Consider the following 20,661-nt stretch of genomic DNA (forward strand, 5'->3'; position numbering starts at 1 on the left):
GTTTCACCTATTATCTACCAGCCACTCTCTCACACCTCTGTATACTGCCTATCTCTCCTCTACACTTTCAGTCCTGAAGCAGTCGACCAGAATATGATTAATATGACCTCCCACTCTCCACAACCCTTGTGAATTCCATTACCAGAATATTATCATTTTCCATCTGTCTGCCTATAGATAGAGCCATAGAGCTGTACAGCATGAAAACAGGCCCTTTGGCCAAATTGTCTTTGCCATCTAAGTTGGCAATCTGGGCTAATCACATTTGCCTTCCTTTGGCCCATGTTCCTTTGAACCTTCCCTGTCTATATATTTGTCATTTGAGAATTGTAATTTCTGTAACTTCCTCTGACAGCTCGTTCCAGATATAGACTATCCCCTAAATGGAAAACTTGCCCCTGAGATGCTTCTTAAATCTCTCCTCTCTCACCTTAAGCCTATGCCATCTAGGTTTATAATCTTCTACGTTGAGAAAAAGACTGTGAGCATTCAATTCAAACTTAAGGAAGGACATTCTTCCTATTGAGGGAGTGTAGCGTAGGTTCACAAGGTTAATTCCCGGGATAGCGGGACTGTCATATGTTGATAGATTAGAACGTCTGGGCTTGTATCCTCTGGAATTTAGAAGGGTGAGAGGGAATCTTATTGAAAATATAAGATTATTAAGGGTTTGGACACGCTAGAGGCAGGAAACCAGGACCAGAACCAGGGGCCATAGTTTAAGAATAAGTGGTAAGCCATTTAGAACAGAGATAAGGAAAAACGTTTTCACAGAGAAAGTTGTGTGGAATTCTCTGCCTCAGTGGAGGCTGGTTCGCTGGATGCTTTCAAGAGAGAGTTGGGTAGAGCTCTTAGAGATAGCGGAGTTAAGGGATATGGAGAGAAGGCAGGAATGGGGTACTGATTGTGAATGATCAGCAATGATCACATTGAATGGCGGTGCTGGCTCGAGGGGCTGAATGGCCTACTCCTGCACCTATTGCCTAGTGTCTATTGTCTAATTTATCCATGCCCATCATGATCTTGTATGCTTCAGTAAGGTCACCCTCCTACACACGCTAAAGAAAAAGTCCCAGCCTATCCAGCGTCTCTCTATAACTCAAACCCACAAGTCCACGTAGCATACATTTCTAAAAACTAGGAACTGTAGTTGTTGGTTTATAAAAAAAGACACAAAGTGCTGGAGTAACTCAGTGGATCAGGCAGTATCTCTGAGGAACATGGATAGGTCATGTTTCGGGTCAGGATCCACAATCAGACTGAAGGATCCTGACCCGAAACGCCATCCTTCCATGTTCTGCCTGACCCAGTTATCTGAACACTTTATGTCTTTATTTATCCTGGTGAATCTCTTTTGCACCAAATTAATGACATCCTTTCTATAGCTGGGTGGCCAGAACTGCACACAGTACTTACTCCATGTGTGGCATCGCCAATGACTTCTACAGATGTAACATGATGTTCCAACTTTTGTACTCTATACCCTCGCGAATGAAGGCAGGCGTGCCACCCTGCCCACCTGAACTGCCACTTTCAGGGAACCATATACCTGTACTCCCAGATCCTGTGTTCCACGACATTGACCATTTACTGTCTAGGTCTTGCCCTGGATTGACATGCACTCGGCCCCATCCCTGTGCTCGCTGATTAATGCAGCCACCCCCTGCACTAGATTTGCTTTCATAGTTTCCAGCCTCTGTGCCCTCACTCACCCTGAACAATGTAGCTTCCCTTTGGCGCCCCTGCAAGCTCTGCCCTCTGGCATCTGCCCGATTTTACTCACCCATGTTGATGGGCACAACCTGACGTGGAATAACCCCCTCGCTTCCCCCTCCCACCCTCTCCTCGAACCCCATCACTTGGACCCACCTTCCAGTTTCAGTGTCTTGACATAAACGCGGGAGTTGCAGCCGATCACCCAGCGAGGTCTCGAATTTCTCTCCTCTTTGCAAAATTAGGGCTCCGCTGGATTCGGATATCAAGGACCCAAGGGAGAGAAAGGAGACTCAGGTGCCCCGGGGGCTCCTGGTCCCCTCGCAACCATCCGGGAACGGGGCGATGGCGTTGCAGTGGAGCAGAAATTTGGCCTCCCAGGTCCTTCAGGGCCCCCTGGACTTCCCGGAAGAGATGGGGAGCCGGTGAGTAGCGATCGTTCAGCCTGAGTGCGTGTGTGTGCGTTTTTATTGTATCGTAATATGAGTAAAGCACAGGCTTTGTATTGCATCTAACAAGGCCCAGAGACCATTCAGAAGTATAGTTTTTAGATTTGTTTAGAGATACAGTGCTGAAACAGGCCCTTCGGCCCACCAAGTCCTCGTCACCCAGCGATCCGTGCACACTAACACTCTCCTACACACTTGGGACAATTTACAATTTTACCAAGCCTACAAACCTGTACGTCTGTGGTGTGTGGGAGGAAACCGGAGCACCCGGAGAAAACCCATGCAGGTTATGGGGACAAACTCCATACTGACAGCATTCGTAGTCAGGATCAAACCCAGGTCTCTGGTGCTGGAAGGCAGCAACTCTACTGCTGCAGCACTGTGCTGCCCATTTGGATGCAGGCTTGGATACAAATTCAGCTCAGTTAATCTATGATGTCCCAGATAATCTCCCTCCCGCCAATCTCACCAGGTCACCTTCTCTTTCTGTCATTGTATCCAGCCTCTCCTCAAAGACATTGAATTTTGCATCAACTACTCCATGAGTTAACAGCTTCAGAGTCTCTGGATACAGAGTTTCCTGACATCCTCGTTGCATTTATTAATGACTGTTACTGCTGGTTTTCATCTCTCCAGCATGGTAACATCAGGCATATTAAATCCTTTCATCAAATCCTTTCACCTCTGCTTCCATCTCCTGTCTCGGAGAATTGTAATTTTCCACATTGAAGTCCAAATGCTAACCTTTTGCCCAATCACTTCACGTATCTTTGTATCCAATTGCAGAATCCGAATATTCTCATCCTAGCATGCCTTCCCACCTATTTTTGATGTTGTCAGAAAACATGGATAATTTACCACTGTTTATGATCAAACAACCCTTTTCACTCGTTTTCGTGTAATTTTTGTGAACACTTTCATTTATGAATAAACTATTCTTTTCAGCGAAGATAGACACAAAATGCTGGAGTAACTCAGCGGGAAAGGCAGCATCTCTGGAGAGAAGGAATGGGTGACCATTTTGGTGGCAAAAACAGGAAAGCAGACTATTATCTAAATGGTGGCCGACTAGGAAAAGGGGAGATGCAGCGAGACCTGGGTGTCATGGTACACCAGTCATTGAAAGTAGGCATGCAGGTGCAGCAGGCAGTGAAGAAAGCGAATGGTATGTTAGCTTTCATAGCAAAAGGATTTGAGTATAGGAGCAGGGAGGTTCTACTGCAGTTGTACAGGGTCTTGGTGAGACCACACCTGGAGTATTGCGTACAGTTTTGGTCTCCAAATCTGAGGAAGGACATTATTGCCATAGAGGGAGTACAGAGAAGGTTCACCAGACTGATTCCTGGGATGTCAGCACTGTCTTATGAAGAAAGACTGGATAGACTTGGTTTATACTCTCTAGAATTTTAGGAGATTGAGAGGGGATCTTATAGAAACTTACAAAATTCTTAAGGGGTTGGACAGGCTAGATGCAGAAAGTTTGCTCCCGATGTTGGGGAAGTCCAGGACAAGGGGTCACAGCTTAAAGATAAGGGGGAAATCCTTTAAAACCGAGATGAGAAGAACTTTTTTCACACAGAGAGTGGTGAATATCTGGAACTCTCTGCCGCAGAGGGTAGTCGAGGCCAGTTCATTGGCTATATTTAAGAAGGAGTTAGATGTGGCCCTTGTGGCTAAGGGGATCAGAGGGTATGGAGAGAAGGCAGGTACGGGATACTGAGTTGGATGATCAGCCATGATCATATTGAATGGCGGTGCAGGCTTGAAGGACCGAATGGCCTGCTCCTGCACTTAATTTCTATGTTTCTATGTGACGTTTCGGCTCGCGACCCTTCTTCAGACTGATGTCAGGGGAGAGGGAGGTACATAGATAAGGAAGTACATAGATAAGGAAATGTAAGATGTGAAAACAGGACATAGGAAATGGAGATCAAGGTACATGTAGAATAGATCATTGTTAGTTGGGTGAAGGTAACAACAAAGCAAACAGAGATAAAGCAGTCGGAAACAGCATGACTGGTAGGAGAATAGGGAAGGGGGAGGGATAGAGAGGGGGGGGAAAGGAAGGGTTACTTGAAGTTAGAGAAGTTAATGTTCACACCGCTCGGGTGTGAGCTGCCAAAGCAAAATATGAGGTGCTGTTCCTCCAATTTGCACTGGGCCTCACTCTGACAATGGAGGAGGCCCAGAACAGAAAGGTCAGTGTGGGAATGGGAAGGGAAATTAATGGTAATTAACCAAACCAGCAGATCAGGTAGGTTTAGGCAGACTGAGCAGAGGTGTCCAGCGAAATGATCGCCGAGCCTACACTTGGTCTCGCCGATATACAGGAGTCTACACCTGGAACAGCAGATACAATAGATGAGGTTGGAGGAGATGCAAGTGAACCTCTGCCTCACCTGAAAAGTGAAAGAAAAATTCCTTCTCTCCAGGGAAGGAGTTACTGAGTTACTCCAGCATTTTGTCTATCTTCGATTTAAACCAGCATCTGCAGTTCCTTCCTACATATTCTGTTCAGCGAACAATTGGAGTATCACCCTGTGTACCCGGGTTTGTGGACCTCAAAACGATAACCGCAGATGATGGAAATCTAAAATTAAAAAAGAAAATGCTGGAAATATCATTGTACACTTAATGCCCTTACTGATGAAGATCAGTGTGCCAAAAATCTTTTTCATTACACTGTCCACCTGTGACATGGCTTTCAGGGACAATGAACGTACTCCTAGAGTCCTCTGCTTTACATGAATAATTTGTGGCATATTCACGTAGTGTAAAATTGCAAGTGAATGTGAAAGTACCTTCAAAAGTCAGCAATGTTTAGGACAACGGGACAGTGTAATACACTGGTACAGGGTATGACTAGGTAATGCTGTATTCAGTTTCTGTGACCGAATATTCTATGACTAAAGTTTATTTTAGAGTCAAGATAATTCTTCCTCATTGGTCTTGCAGTGTAGGTCAGCTAGACTGATGACGTCATTGTCCTACTCCATTGTCATCATGGGAGTGTGGAGCTCTGGCTAATCAGGCGGCTCGGTGTGGTGGCATCCCGGCCCGTTGCCAGTGCCTGGCTAGACCCTCCACACCTTCCATTGCGACCCCCCCAATGCTGTGTGGATTGGCCTTAGTCATTGACTATAGTGCCTGTGGGTAAATTGACAAGCTTGTAACGCATCAAGCTCGCCATGTGTAGATAAGGACTTTGTTCAAGAGACCTATCCTTCCATGGACGTGAATGGGCGAGAGACACACACCAAAGGGTATCCTTTTGCTCAAGGGTTCGAGTGCTCGAGGCCTGCATGTCTGCAGATGGGCTCACACACTTATACAGTATGTCAGCCCGGTAATGTAGAATGTAGAGTGTACTGGGACACTGAATTGCTACATCTGTCTTTGTTACAGGGTGATCCTGGTGAAGATGGGAAATCGGTGAGACAGTTTATTTTATTAATGTGCCTGTCTGTGCCTATCCTTGTATCTGTATGTGTGTGCGTAATAGTCTAATGTAGTCTAACATCTAGCACCTACCTCCTTGTTGTTATATTCCTTGCTTCTAAGTATTCATGATTTCCCGCCTTCATGATTTATTATATTACTGGTGTGCACTTGCACCTTTAAAAGGTCTCGAGGCATTGTCACATATTGGTACAGCACAGAAGCTGACTCTTCTGTCCATTAGGTCCATGCCAACATTTTTGACCATCTACATTAATCTCTTGGAACTGCACAGCTAGCAACCAGCCCTAGAGTCATAGAGTAAACAGTATGGAAACGGGCCCTTCAGCCCGACTCGCCCACACTGGCCAACAATGTCCCAGCTACCCTAGTCCCACTTGCTTGCGCTTGGTCCATAAACCTCCAAGCCTGTCCTATCCATGTACCTGTCCACCTGTTTCTTAAACGATGGGATAGTCCCAGCCTCAACTACCTCCTCTGGCAGCTTGTTCCATATGCTGTGTGAACAAGTTACCTCTCAGATTCCTATTAAATCTTTTCCCCTTCACCGTGAACCTATGACCACTGGTCCTCGCTACTCTGGGTGAAAGACTCTGTGCATCTACTTGATCTATTCATCTCATGATTTTATATACCTCTATAAGATCTCTCCTCATCCTCCTACACTCAATGGAATAGAGACCCAGCCTACTCAACCTCTCCTTATAGCTCACACCCTCTAGTCCTGGCAACATCCTCATAAATCTTTTCTGAACCCTTTCAAGCTTGACAATATCTTTCCTATAACATGATGCCCAGAACTGAACACGATATTCTAAATGTGGTCTCACCAACGTCTTATACAACTGCAACATGCCCTCCCGACTTCTATACTCAATTCTCTGACTGAGAAGGCCATAGTGCCAAAATAATTTTGACCACCTTATCTACCTGCGACTCGACCTTCATGGAACCATATACTTTTACTCCTAGATCCCTCTGCTCTACAACACTACCCAGAGGCCTACCATTTACTGTGTAGGTCCTGCCCTTGTTCGACGTACCAACATGCAACACCTCACACTTCCCTGTATTAAATGTCATCAACCATTTCTCCGCCCACCTGGCCAATCGATCCAGATCCTGCTGCAATCGTTCACAACCATCTTCACTATCTGCAAAACCACTAACTTTTGTATCATCAGCAAACTTGCGAATCTTGCCCTGTATGTTCTCATCCAAATCATTGATGTAGATGACAAACAGTAACAGGCCCAGCACCGGACCCGGAGGCACACCACTAGTCACAGGCCTCCATTCTGAGAAGCAACCTTCCACCATCACCCTCTGTTTCCTTCCATGGAGCCAATTTGCTATCCATTCAGCTATCTCTCCTTGGATCCCATGAGATCTAACCTTCCAGAGCAGCCTACCATGCGGCACCTTGTTGAACGCCTTACTAAAGTCCATGTACACAACATCTACAGCTCTGCCTTCATCAACCTTTTTGCTCACGTCTTCAAAAAATCAATCAGATTTGTGGGACTCGACCTCCCACGTACAAAACCACGCTGACTGTCCCTAATCAGCCTTGTCCATCCAAATGCCTGTATATCCTATCCCTCAGAATATTCTCCAGTAACTTACCAACTACCGATGCTAAACTCACCAGCCTATAGTTCCCAGCATTTTCCCTGCAGCCCTTCTTGAAAAGGGGCACAACATTTGCCACTCTCCAATCCTCTGGCACCTCTCCTGTATTTAAGGATGACTCATAAAATAGTTAGATTAAACGAGTACTTACCAGTATGAAGTTTGATCTGTATTTTATGAGGAGTTACGGTGAGGGATTAAGTGAAGAACCCAGCAGGTACTGCGCATGCGGCATACTTCGAAGCAGCGGTGTGAAATCACAGAATAGACACAATATTTGAAGTAAGATAGTAAAGATCACGAGACATCAGTTTATTAGTTTGATCTATATAATGAGGGTGGGAGTGGCGGGCACTTAATCCCTCACCGTAACTCCTCATAAAATACAGATCAAACTTCATACTGGTAAGTACTCGTTTAATCTAACTATTTTACTTCGGAGTCGCGTGAGTGATTCCGTGAAGACTTCAAAGGTCTGTGATTTCAAACCGTGTAACAGTTTTTATTTCACTCACTGCCGAAGTTTATGAGGGAGGAAGTGTTATCGTAATCAACCAGTGGATCTGCTTTCAAAAGAAACAGAAAGGTATTTGTTAACAATAACAACATAAAAGAGCTCCTCTGAGCTTAAATTAATATTGCAGTTTGTAATATTCTCCTGCAATTAAATCAGGTTTATCAACGGTTTATAATAAAAAAAAAATGTTCTGAACGCCGTTCCCTTGACCATTCTGCTGTATTGAAAATGTGGTCAACCGGGATGTCCATTCGTTCAGCCGCTGATACCAATGCTGCCCTAGTGGAATGGGATTAAATGTATTATTATCTATTCCGGCAGCTTTCGGTACCTGTTTGAGCCACCTTGGAGTGGTTTGGCTCGTACCCCGTCTTGGGTTACTGTGGTTGACCCATAGGCTTCCTCTCCCTCTAAGATTGTGGGTTGTGTCTATATATAGTAGTAGATGGGTCACCACACTCAACCTGGACTCTGGTGGGTAGGCCCGGAATCCCACCAGTGAATTGGGCGTTCCTGGTCCATATAGCCATATAACGACTACAGCACGGAAAACACAGGCGATCTCGACCCTACTAGTTCGTGCCGAACTCATAATCTCGCCTAGTCCCATATACCTGCGAGTTAGATTTTACCAGACCTAAATATGAACGTGATGCGTCTGGAGTAATCACCATGTTATCCAGTCTGGTTTATGGAGTGACCGGACTCTGTGAGCGTGTACGAGAGTCATAAGCATGAGCGTTTTTTAAAACATAGATTAAGCAAGCTGAGGGATCTGGCTGGTGCCATCTCTGAGACATGTCAATGTCACACCAATATCCCATACATGGGTATATACCTGGGTGTTTGGGGCTTATATTATAGTTGCCCTTCATAAGTTTACCTTCAGTGGATGGGATCCCATGCTCTGCTGACATGCTGTTTTAGATAAGCAGATAAGGCGCTCCATGCTGTATTTACGGCACTGTAACTCACCTTTTAGTCATGGTGTAGATGTTCCAGGAACTCCAATACGTCAGTGGTTGAATAGTTCGTTGTCCCTGCGTCGTGGCAGTATTTTACCCATGTTAGCTTTTAGTGACTGTTCGCAGGGATGCCGACATGGTGGTAATGGTTCCTTTGGATAATCCCAGTCCCTGGTAAGGTCTATTCAAACCCTGCACCCAGGAGTTTGATGTTTCCTGGCATGGGTGGCTTGTGCCTGATACTGGGTTGAGTCAGCAACCATGGTCCACTAGGGAATCCATAGGTGACTCGCCCACCGTGTCGTGATGAACTGGGAACCATGGCTGTGTAGGCCGGTCGGGCACGTTCAATATCTCGGAGACAGATCCCATCTGTATTGCGAAGTGCCCGTCTGATGAGGCAGAAGGGAGGAAGGCAAAGCAGAAATTCCCCCTTCCAGCGTATAGGCATCTATCGCTGCTGCCTCTAATCTGGTTCCTAAGTCACATACATGGGTTACTGGTGATTCCGTCTTGTGCAACCAAATTGATATCTGGCTTTCAAACTGCTTAATAAATTTAGCAGATATTTTGGGTTTGACATCTATTCAATGTAATCATAGATTTTACCCCGTGACATGGTGTCTCCCACTGTGTTCTAGCTTCCTAGGACATAGGCAGCTGATAGTTAAAATGTCTTTTGACACACCATTGCCAGATTTGTTTGACCAATTTGTTGCACAATAATGATTATTATGCTCCCCATATGGTTGATATAAGCCACCACCATAGTATTATCAATCCGTAACCACATATGTACGTGCTGCATTTGAAATGCATATGCTTTTTAGCCCAATAGGCGATCACCAATCCCAAGTAGTTGATGCCCGGTATGTGTAGTAACGATGTTTGTGAATTGGTCCATCTGTTACCTGTGCTGGATATGGAGTTTAGTTGCTCCCCAGCCTAAAGTACTGGCATCGGTTTTTAATAACCAGGTTGGGATTGGTGATGATAATAGGGCTGAAAACTATGCCAAATATATGTCTGCCCACCACCTTAATTGTGATATAGCTTCAGTGGGTACATTCATGATTTGATTATAGTGACCCAAGTACCTTGGCAAAGTAACAGTCATATGGACGGAATTATTATTGAAGCCCAGATAATCCTTGGTAGTTAACGCTTCAATTCTGGTTTATCTGGGCGTGGGATAAACCTCAGCTTTAGGGAGCTGTTTCGTAGCTAGAACTGCTGCCACAGCTAATTCCTTTGTTTCCCCTAATATGAGGATATCATCCAATATATGCCATGATTATGCTTGTTTTCTTAATATTTTCATGGCCATTTATAATAGTTTAGGGCTGAGGTTAGACCATAGGGAATGCTATATGCTCCCATGGTTGCCCTAACCGGGATATCCATTATCCAGGTAAAATTTTTTAGGTATCTATAATGATCCTAGTGTATGGGTATAAGATAGTTAGCATCTTCCATATCAATGCTCCCCATAGGTATCCTAGGGAGATCAGATGTCTGGCAGTGACAAGAACCCATCTCCATCTTAAGTGTATATACTCAACAGATTTATTTAGTGATATTAGATCAATGATGATGCTACATTCACCATCTTTTGTAGTTTTGGTGAATATATTCGATACAAATTCCAATGGCTCATGTTTACTCCCATGATCCGTTTAGTAATGAGCCTTTCTAGTTCAGCTTGACCTTCTCACTTCTCTTTTCTTAGAGGGAGAAAATGCCCTTTGGGCGCATTGCTGAACTGGCGGTAATATGCCCAATTTGAATTCGTTTTTATCCTCTAAGACTGTTGAGTATATTTTAGTTATTTGTGACAGCATCCCATGCTTTATCCACAAGTGTAAATGCCCCCCCACGCAGTTAGTAGAACACCCTTGTTTAGTGTAAACGGGAGGAACCAGACTACCTACCTCCATGTTTGTTGTTTTTTCATGAAGGCGTAGTTTGCTGGTATGCTGGTGCTGTCGGTGGGGCGGCGCATCTTCCCACGGCTCCGCTCTGGGCCCCGTCTAAAAAGAACTTTGGGGGTAATGTGAAGCGGTCGCCAGGCTTTCACCAGTCCTTGTTTGATATCACTGGTGGATGCCGAGGGGTGCTGCCAGCTGGGTGTTGGATGCGATGTCCTGCTCGTTCCATGGCCTGCCTTCATGAGGCGCACAGGTTTATCTGCCTCTCTTCCCGCAGCAGCGGTTTGCATAGCCCCATATATTTGGGGTTGCGGGCAGGTCTATATGCACCATTGTTCAGTCGAGTATCCCAAATTTGGGAACATCTTAGGCGTCAGCACCCTGGTAGTGCAATGGGATAGTCTCATCCTGGGAGAGTATAATCCGTGGAAAAGGCGAGCAAAGGCGGTAACATCTTGACCCTTCTGTAGAATTCGCTGCTTGTCTGCGAGTCTGCTGACCCAGCTGCCTGCGGATTTGCCTCTGGAAAGGCCTGCTCCTGCAGGACTTTTGTTGGGAAGATGGTCGCGTGGAGGAGCCATGTAGTGGCCCACGACACCCAGTAGCTCTTCCTGATCCTGCTCCCCTGGCATACTGCTGTTCTCGTCCGCCTGCCCAGCGTTTAAGCCAGCCCAGCCCTGGCCTCCTTAGCTAGCCTCAAAAGAGGGAGCAAAAGGGTGTGCTAAATTGGAGGAGGCATAGCTCAAACTCCGCTGTTGCATCAATCCCTCGACAAGGGAGATGGCTAGTGCAATAGCACTGGGGTAGGAGTCAGCTCCCTTGGCATTCAGCCAGTGCCCCTTTTCTCCTGGAGGTGAACTCCATGACCTCCTCTGGCTTGGGGAGACAGACATACTTATTTTTGCCTTCTCCAACCTGTTCCAGTTTTGGAGGAAGTTGGCTCCTGTAGAACCTGTAAATTGGGAAGATTTTTCTCTTACCTGCATGTAGAGGCTGCCTGCCGTTTTCCAGGCGGCATTGTGGCGGTTCCCGGGCGGTGATTCTCCTAGTCAGGAGTCTGCAGGGCTGCCGGTCGGGTTTTTAAATTTCCCGCCGGTCCGCTGCTGTTACCAAACAGCTGTTCAGCGGACCGGTATAGCGCAGCTCCTTGCAGCGGTCCGCAGCGTTTGCGGTCCGGGTAGCGCTTTTTCCCCGTCCACTGTCGGCTCCACGCTGGAGTCGAAACGGGGGCCGCTCACCATGCCTCTCTACTTTGCTCCCCCTGGAGCAAAAACCACAAGGCCCGATTAAGGTAAGTACTTACCTCTCGTTCCTTGGATGCGGGAGCTAGCCCGACTCCCGCTGGCCGCGTTGCACAGCTGTGCGATAATGCCGCATGCGCAGTACCTGCTGGGTTCTTCACGGAATCACTCACGTGACTCCGAAGTAAAATTCAATAGGGGCTCCCACAATTTCCTCTAGTTTCCCACAATGTCTTCGGATATATCTGATCAGGCCCCAGAGATTTGTCTACCTCCAAACACGACAGTACCTTCAGTTTTTCCTCGACGATAACCCGAGAACTGCTCTCATGACACTTCCATTGACTGCTCCAATTTCCTCTGTCCGACAGTCTTTCTTCTCGGTAAATACAGAGGAGAAATACTCATTGAGGACCTTGCCCATCTCCTGTGGCTCCACACAGAGGTGACCGCTTTTATTCCTGAGGTCCCACTCTCTCTAGTTACCCTTTTCCTCCTAATGTATTTATAAAATCTTTTGGGATTGTCTTTTAGGCTGCCCGCCAGAGCTATCTCCTGGCCCCCTCTTTGCCCGTCTCATCCCCTTGTTTAGTTTGCTCCTTAGTTCCCGAAACTCCTCCAGGGATGCACTTGATCCCAGCTGCCTATACCTGTCCCATGCATCCTTCTTGTTTTTGACTAACGTCTCAATTTCCCTCGTCAGCCTGCTTTGCCTTTCACTCTATCGGGGACGTACATATCCTGAGCTCTCTTCAGTACACTTTTAAAAACATCCCACTTGACCGATGTTCATTTCTCCTCAAATAACCTGTTCCAGTCAATGAGCGAGACCTTATCTCATACCCTCAAAATTGGCCTTACCGCAGTTCAGCAATTTAACACATGGACGCTCTCCGTCCCGATCCATAACTATCTTAAACCTAATCGAACTGTGGTCACTTGTCCCAAAAGGCTCCTCCACACACACTTCATTAACTTGCCCTTCCCAATTTCCCAATACTAGATCCAGCGTTGCCCTCTCACGTGTGGTGGCCACCACATACTGTTTAAGCAAACTCTCCTGAACTATGACTCACTAAATCAACGGCAACCGTGATGCCAAATTAAACTAATCCATTTGCCTGCACATGGCCTTTATCTCTCTAATCCCTGGCATTCGTCCCTCTAATCTCTCTTTATTAGTCTGCTTATTAGTCTTTTAAACATTGCTATTCTCTCTTCTTCTACCACTTCCCTTGACAGCTCATTCCAGGTATCTACCACTCTCTGTGCAAAAAAAACATGCCCAGCAGATCTGCCTTAAACTTTCCCCTTCTGACTTTAATGTTCTGCCCTGTCATATTTGTCATTCCCCTCTGGTGACCACAACTGCATATAATACTCCAAAGTTAAATAACCAACATTTTATGGAACTGCAACATGAATTCCAGACTTTTATAATCAATGCCCAACTGATTTCTTTATCACCCTCTCTACTTAGGTTGCCACATTTAGGAAGCTATGGACTTGGACTGCGAGATGCCTTTGACTATCAATACACCTAAGGGTCCTGCCATTTACTGGATACTTTCCTCTTGCATTTTTCCTCCCAAAATGCCACACCACTCACTTGTCCAGTGTTTTATGTCAAATGTGAATAGGGGCAAGTGGATGTTTAATGTAATCTAGTTTTGCTTTCCTTTCCTTTCTTTAGGGCGAGATTGGTCCTCAAGGTTTCCCAGGAGCTCCCGGTGACCAAGGTCCTAGAGGAGATAAGGTGAGGATGTGATAAGGTTAACTTTACCTTTGACTTTTTTTTTTCCAGATTTCGTTGCTGTTATGCATCACGTTGTAAAGAGGGAAATTCGATAAAATCTAGAAGGGTCACATACCAAAACAGATAAGAATTTAACTCAAAATTGTCATGAGTTTAAGTTAACCAGGGAGGAGAGGGTTCAAAATTCCAAGACGCTTTGTTTCCGATGATGCTTCCGAGTGGCCTGTCTGTAATATCTTACCGTAAATTCTCCAGCTACTGTGATGGGATTTGAACACGTCTCCAACTTACTAGGAGCTGGCTGCTTGATTAGCAGTTTAGTAATGCCATTATGCAACTCAATCCTATAAACCTGAAGCATACTCACCAGCAGGTGCAGCCAAATTAGCAGAAAATGTGTTACCTGAAATATTAATAATTCTGGAAACACTCAGCTGGTCCGGCAGCATCTGAGGAGAGATATACTGAGTGAATGTTTCACTCAGTTTCTCTCTCCGCAGTTTTTATTTCAGATTTCCAGCATCTGTTTCTTTTCTGATTTTTATTTACCTTTGCATCAATCTGACCTGAAGCACATTACCTGTGCTCATTAACAAGGACACGTTCCCGATGATCTTGCACCTCAGTGGTGAGGACCAATGAACTGGAGGCATGAGTTCAAATCCCACCAGGGCCATGAGGGAAATGAAGTTAAGGATTTCCAACAAAAACTGACATTAAAGCACAGGTGACAGAGATGTGATCATGCAGTCCCATCTGACTCATCTGATTTACTAAACGATTGGCTTGCTCAGGAGACAGGCAATGTGGTTAACAAGCGTAAGGGTAATATGTGGTCTTAAATCCATCGATGATTGGATCAACTATTGAACTATTATTATTGCTCAAATTGTTTATATATACATACACACACACACACACACATATATATTTATTATGGTGTTTACAATATTTCCCTTACATATGTTTGTGCTAATGCAAGTAAGAATTTCATTGTTCCGTTTGGGATGACAATAAAACACTTGTCTACACTACAGTCTGAAGTGTACAGTCAGTCTCGTCGTGAAATGACACTTACCCATGTTCTGCAGAGATGCTGCCTGAACCCCTGAGTTACTCCAGGACTTTGTGTCCTTTTATCCAATAAAGAGCCTGCGTTGGATGTGAGCATGTCAGAATGAATGCCTCCCTTCTTGTCCTCCACAGGGTGACCCAGGGATTGGAATCGAAGGACCAAGGGGACCTCCCGGCTCCCCTGGACCCCCCGGCCCCTCTTCCAGGGCTGACAAACTCGTAAGTGAATATTCCCCATGAGGCTGAGGTGGAAAAAAGGTTGAGAACCAAATCCAGAAAAGAGAATCACACATTTCCACAGTGCCCTCCACATGTTCAGGATGTACTAGAAGTCTCAGCGTTCACTGAAATGCATTTATTGTGTGGTCACTGTTGTAAGCGGAGTAGAGGTAAATTTACGCACAGCAAGATCCCAAGGAGATTATATGAGAATATCTAAATAACATACCTTCAAGGGTTTTGGTTGAGAGACATTTGTTGCAAATCCCTGTTCGGTCAAAGAGAGATACAGCACAGAAACAGACCCTTCTGCTCACTGTCATTGCTGATCATTAAACACCCATTCACACAGATCCTACACTCATCGCATTTTTTTTCTCTCCGTTTTCCCAGCCCTCAATCTTTGTGATGTGGGGGGAACCCAAGTATCTGGAGGAAACTCCACACGGTCATAGGGAGAATGTGCAACTGCACACAGACAGCACCTGAGGCCAGGATTAAACCCAGGTCTCTGGGGCCATGAGGTGGCAGCTCTACCATCTGTTTCACTGGGTCAAGCTATTCTCTAACCCCTTATTGACTCCGAATGTTAGAAGTGAGCTGCCCACCCTTGATGCTCACATCCCCACTAATACACCAATTACTGCACATGGATCCTATGGCATGAATGTCCTTGCAGAAGCTGCCTCCAGTTGAGATCCTGCACAGCACAGGGTCTTCCATGTGATAATCCCTCTGGTGATGTGGATGGACAGGAAGTGACATAGGAAGTGACACAGGAAGTGACACAGCTAGCGTCCTGGTGCCATCGCAACAACCTGGAGCTCAATGCTCTTAAGACAGTGGAATTGATTGTAGACTTTAGGAGAGCTCCCCCTCCCCTCACCCCACTCACCATCAACAACACCACAGTCACATCTGTGGAGTCTTTTAAGTTCCTGGGAACCATCATCTCCAAGGACCTTAAATGGGGGGCTACCATCGATTCCACAGTCGAAAAGGCACAACAGAGGATGTACATCCTACGGCCGCTGAGGAAACACAATCTGCCACAGGCAATGATGGTCCAATTCTATACAGCCATCGTAGAGTCTGTCCTCACCTTCTCCATCATGGTCTGGTTTGGCTCAGCCACCAAGCACGGAGGCTGCAGCGAATCGTCCGATCAGCTGAGAAGGTTATTGGCTGCAGTATTCCCTCCATTGATGAACTGTACACTGCAAGGACCAGCAAGTGAGTGGGTAAGATCATCTCTGACCCCTCTCACCCTGGCCACAAACTCTTTGAATCACTTCCCTCTGGAAGGTGGCTCTGAACTGTCAAAGTTGCCACAGCCAGACATAAAAACAGCTTTTATCCATGAGTAGCAGCTCTACTCAATAACCAAAAATCTGTAGCCTCCATTTGCTCTGGTATTTTATTTAATTCACATGTTTAACCGATAATGTTTTATTATTAATGTTTAATGTTTTATGTATCATTCCTAACTGTCACTGTATGTAATTTTGTCACTTGCGGACCGAGCACCAAGGCAAATTCCTTGTATGTGAATACTTCGTCAATAAACTTATTCATTCAAGCCCTGCCCACACAAATGCTAAAAGTCCTTTGGTGTCTGGCTAAGCCACGGACTCGGTGGGACAATAGCCTGTTTCTGTTCATTCTGTCTCCCTCATTCAGGTTGATTACCAAGCGCCCGTGTGTATCCTAGAGAAAGTAAAGCAGCAGTGATGTCCAATATTTCTTCACAAAAAAAGCTGCCTGATAGCTTTTCCATTGCTTCAGCAGCATCCTCTGCTCAGCCCTACCGAGCCCTCTATTGCTCTGTGCCTCTGAACACAGCAATTAACATCAAACCTTGGCCAGTGTGACTCGCATAAAAAAGAAAACCATGACTGCTGAGAAATAGTCAGCAGTTCGGGCGGTGTCTGTGGGGAGGGAAACAGAGTTAGTGTTTCAGATCCAATCTTTCATCAAATGCATCCTCTTACTACAGCCTGTTCTTGTTTCCTAGACCTTTATCGACATGGAAGGATCGGGATTGGAAAGTGACGCGGAATTTCATCGGGTAGGGGCAACATCTCTGACCAGGATTGCGTGTTTCGGGAGAAAATGAAATGGCATTTTGCAACCTTGCTACTGAGGCTCTAAGCGTTTACACGCCAAGGTGCCAATCAAAGGGATTGACTAGGAAATACTAACAAGCAAAAGACTTTGAGAAAGGGTGATATTCCTCGTTGCTGGATCTGGTGAACTTCCATGGTCTCTGAAAGTGATAGTTAAACCAATAGAAAAAATGTTTTGTGGAAATGCAGGATTTAGAAACATAGAAACATAGAAATAGGTGCAGGAGTAGGTCATTCGGCCCTTTTCTCCCCATATCCCTTGATTCCCTTAGCACTAAGGGGACTTAGTATATCTAGCTCCCTCTTGAAAACATCCAGTGGATTGGCCTCCACTGCCTTCTGTGGCAGATAATTCCACAGATTCACAACTTTCTGGGTGAAAAAGCTTTTCCTCATCTCAGTCCTAAATGGCCTACCCCTTATTCTTAAACTGGTTCTGGACTCCCCCAACACTGGAAACATTTCTCCTACATTTAGCCTGTCCAATTCCTTAAGAATTTTATATGTTTCGATATGATTCTATCAGATTTCTGGCATAGACAAGGAGAAAGATGCAAGACAATTGTATTTAGCTCCTGTTCTTTTAGCCATTGGGAATGCCCAAAATGTTATTTGTAAAATGTTACATTAAAAGTTCAAACACCATTAAAAAGTAGGAGCCCCAGGCATCAGCCTACACATAGCAAGCTTCACAAGTAGGATAGGAAGAGTAGGCTTGGTAGCAGCGCTAGTAATGTTTGGCCATTAGTGAGTGCGTTTCAGATTATGGAGAAACTCCATCATCTTCAAAGTAACTTCCGGTGTAGTTATTTGCCACTCTCAGGAGTCTTGCCTGGCCTATCCTTTAACCCCACAACCCCTTTACTCCTTTTTTGCTTAAATGAGTTGCTGAAGGGAAAGCCAGAAGGATTAATTCTCTTTCTCTCTTTCAGGGTTTGCCAGGACCCCGTGGACCTCCTGGTGTTCCTGGGCTCCCAGGACGGCCTGGTGTGTTTGGTATGAATAGCACAGGGCTGCCTGGATCTCCCGGTATGCCGGGAATACCAGGAGCATCCGGGACACCAGGGCCAATGGTAAGTGATCATGCTGAGCACTCGAGGCACCCTTCTGAAATAAGAGTTTTACATTGTTGCAAACTTTCTTTAAAAGAAAATTAACGACCAAAAGCCCCAGTATAAGAAAAATAACTTTAATTTAATGCAGCCTCTGCTGCATTAGAATGTTCCGAAGAATATTATCAGGTGAGATTTGCCACCAGTGCATAGGGTGAGATTCGAGATGGACAGTGTGGTTGTGGGGGGTCGGGGGGGCATGGGGGGAGGGGGAGGGTTGTCTTTAAGAAGGAACATCCATAAAAGGTGGCGAAACAGGCCCTTCAACCCAACAAGTCCACCTGACCAATAACCGGGTGGCACTTCGATGGCAGCCTCATCTACAGTCTGTCTGTCCTTTTCATCTTTTTTATTGTTATTTTTAGTGTGTTTAAAAAGTTTGTGTTAATGTTCTCCAGTTTGTTTTATGTGGGGGATCGGGGGAAACTTTTTTCAATCTCTTACCTTGCCGGAGATGTCGGGTCGTATCTCCGGTCGCTCTGCGGCCTAACATCGTGGAGCTGGAGGCGTTGCTCGGGACTGACTTTGAGCCCCACCGCGGGGCGTGCACTTACCATAGGAGCCAATTCTTTGCCTGGGATCGACGCTCCAACCGCGGCCTGCGGACTTTAACATCAAGGAGCTCGCAGTCTCGGGAGAGACCGAGTAGGGATGCTCCGAAACCGCACAACGTTCGACAAGCCCCGACCCGAGGTAGATCGCCCGGCGTGGGGGAGCTGAGATTCCACCTCGATGCAGGAGCTTGATCGCCCCGACCAGGAGGCCCACCGCCGGCTACGGGAGTAAGATTGGCCCGTCAACGGAAGGTTTGAGGCACCCGACTGCTGGAAGACAAAGAAGGGAAGAGAGTGAACTTTTTTTCGACTTCCATCACAGTGAGGAATGTGGAGGATTCACTGTGGTGGATATTTATGTTAAAATGTATTTTGTGTGTTCCGTTGCTTTTTATTAGTATGACTGTTTGGCAAATCAAATTCCTCATATATTGCAAAACATACTTGGCTAATAAAGTATGATTATGATTTATACTAATTCCACATTAATCTCATTTTCTGCCACATTTTGTTATCAACCACCCCTATGCCCATCCAACCCCCTCCCCTCCACCCCTTAGTTTCTACTACCCAACTACACTAGGGGCAATTCATAGCAACCAATTAACCCCATAACCCACGCAACCTTGGGATGTTAGAGGAAACTGGAGCACCCCAGGGAAATAGGGAGAACGTGCAAACTCCATACAGACAGTGGTGAAGGTCAGAATCGAACTTGGGTCGCAGTCGTTGTGAGACAACTGCCCTACTAGATTCCAATTCTCTTTCCAGAGATCAGGCTCTGGGTAATTGAAGGCACAACTGCCAATGGTCTGGTGAAGGAAATTGAGGGGAGCAACAGGCCAGAACCTATTTGGGAGGAAGAACACAAAGGGTGTCAGGGCGGAAGACGGTTACAGAAAGAGCAAGGAAGGCAATGTGTATGGCAATGGGAATAATAATGTGGTTGTGTGGCTGGACAGGGTGCTAGGGGGCAGAATGTTGTACTGGGTCATGTTGGCAGCAGGGGGTTGAATAAATTTATATTGTGTAGAGGTTGGAGCCATCAAAGAAATAACAGGTCTGTACATTCTCGCTCGTAATGCCTTTAAAAGGAGCAAGCACTGAGATTAAAATGGCACTATCCTTGCTCAGGCTTCACCTGCTGCTGCTTCCTTCTCCTGTGGCAGAGATTGATGTAAAACACCTTGTACATCCCCACCACCGTGCACGGTTCAGCCCATGGCATATTCCTGCCAACACCACGGCATGTAGTGGCAGAGTTGCTGCCTTACAGCGCCGGAGACCCAGGTTCAATCCTGACTATGGGTGCTGTCCGTACAGAGTTTGTACCCTCTCTCCATGACCCGCGTAGGTTTTCTCCGGGTGCTCCGGTTTCCTCCCACATTCCAAAGACGTACAGGTTTGTAGGTTAATTGCCTTGGGTAAAATTGTAAATTGTCCCTAATGTGTGTGGGACAGTGCTAGTGTACAGGGATCACTGGTCATTGGGGACTTGGTGGACCAAAGGGCCTGTTCCCCCACCCAGCAGGGTTGAATGGGCACAATTTTGTCCAGGCATTGGGTGGTGAAGCCATCACTTGTGGTATGCTGGCATATCTGGTGTTGATGGAAACTGCTGCAAGATTGAAAGCTGGGCTCGTGAATCCTAGATTGGGGAGCCTGTGGCTTTTCCTCCCATCAGGTGGGAGAGGGGTGGCCAACACTGTTCAATTTAAACTGGATGCTTCTTTGCAGTGGCACTTGAGTGGCCCGCACTATCAGTGCATCACCCTGCCAGCAGCTGGCTTTCAGACTCCCCCTGTGACTCCCCCAACAGCCCAGACACTTGCAAAGGAACCTGCGAACCCACCCCATGTTCTTACCCAGGACCCTGAGCACATCTCACTCCCCAAACTGACCACTGCACCCCCTGC

The 20,661-nt window shown here is 46.1% G+C and overlaps 1 protein-coding gene across 3 annotated transcripts in view; it reads left to right on the forward strand.

Annotated features, from left to right (window-relative positions):
• col18a1a (collagen type XVIII alpha 1 chain a) overlaps positions 1-20,661 on the forward strand; it is a 275,931-nt gene that overhangs the window by 180,580 nt on the left and 74,690 nt on the right. For all 3 annotated transcript variants that reach the window (XM_055638409.1, XM_055638407.1, XM_055638408.1), the window contains 6 exons: positions 1,959-2,138; positions 5,568-5,594; positions 13,598-13,660; positions 14,867-14,953; positions 16,968-17,021; positions 18,012-18,152. In XM_055638409.1, the coding sequence (XP_055494384.1) occupies positions 1,959-2,138; positions 5,568-5,594; positions 13,598-13,660; positions 14,867-14,953; positions 16,968-17,021; positions 18,012-18,152 (552 nt within the window). The remainder of the gene's footprint in view (positions 1-1,958; positions 2,139-5,567; positions 5,595-13,597; positions 13,661-14,866; positions 14,954-16,967; positions 17,022-18,011; positions 18,153-20,661) is intronic.

Source organism: Leucoraja erinacea, chromosome 7, assembly GCF_028641065.1.
Source record: "Leucoraja erinacea ecotype New England chromosome 7, Leri_hhj_1, whole genome shotgun sequence".
Taxonomy (NCBI): Eukaryota; Metazoa; Chordata; class Chondrichthyes; order Rajiformes; family Rajidae; genus Leucoraja; species Leucoraja erinaceus.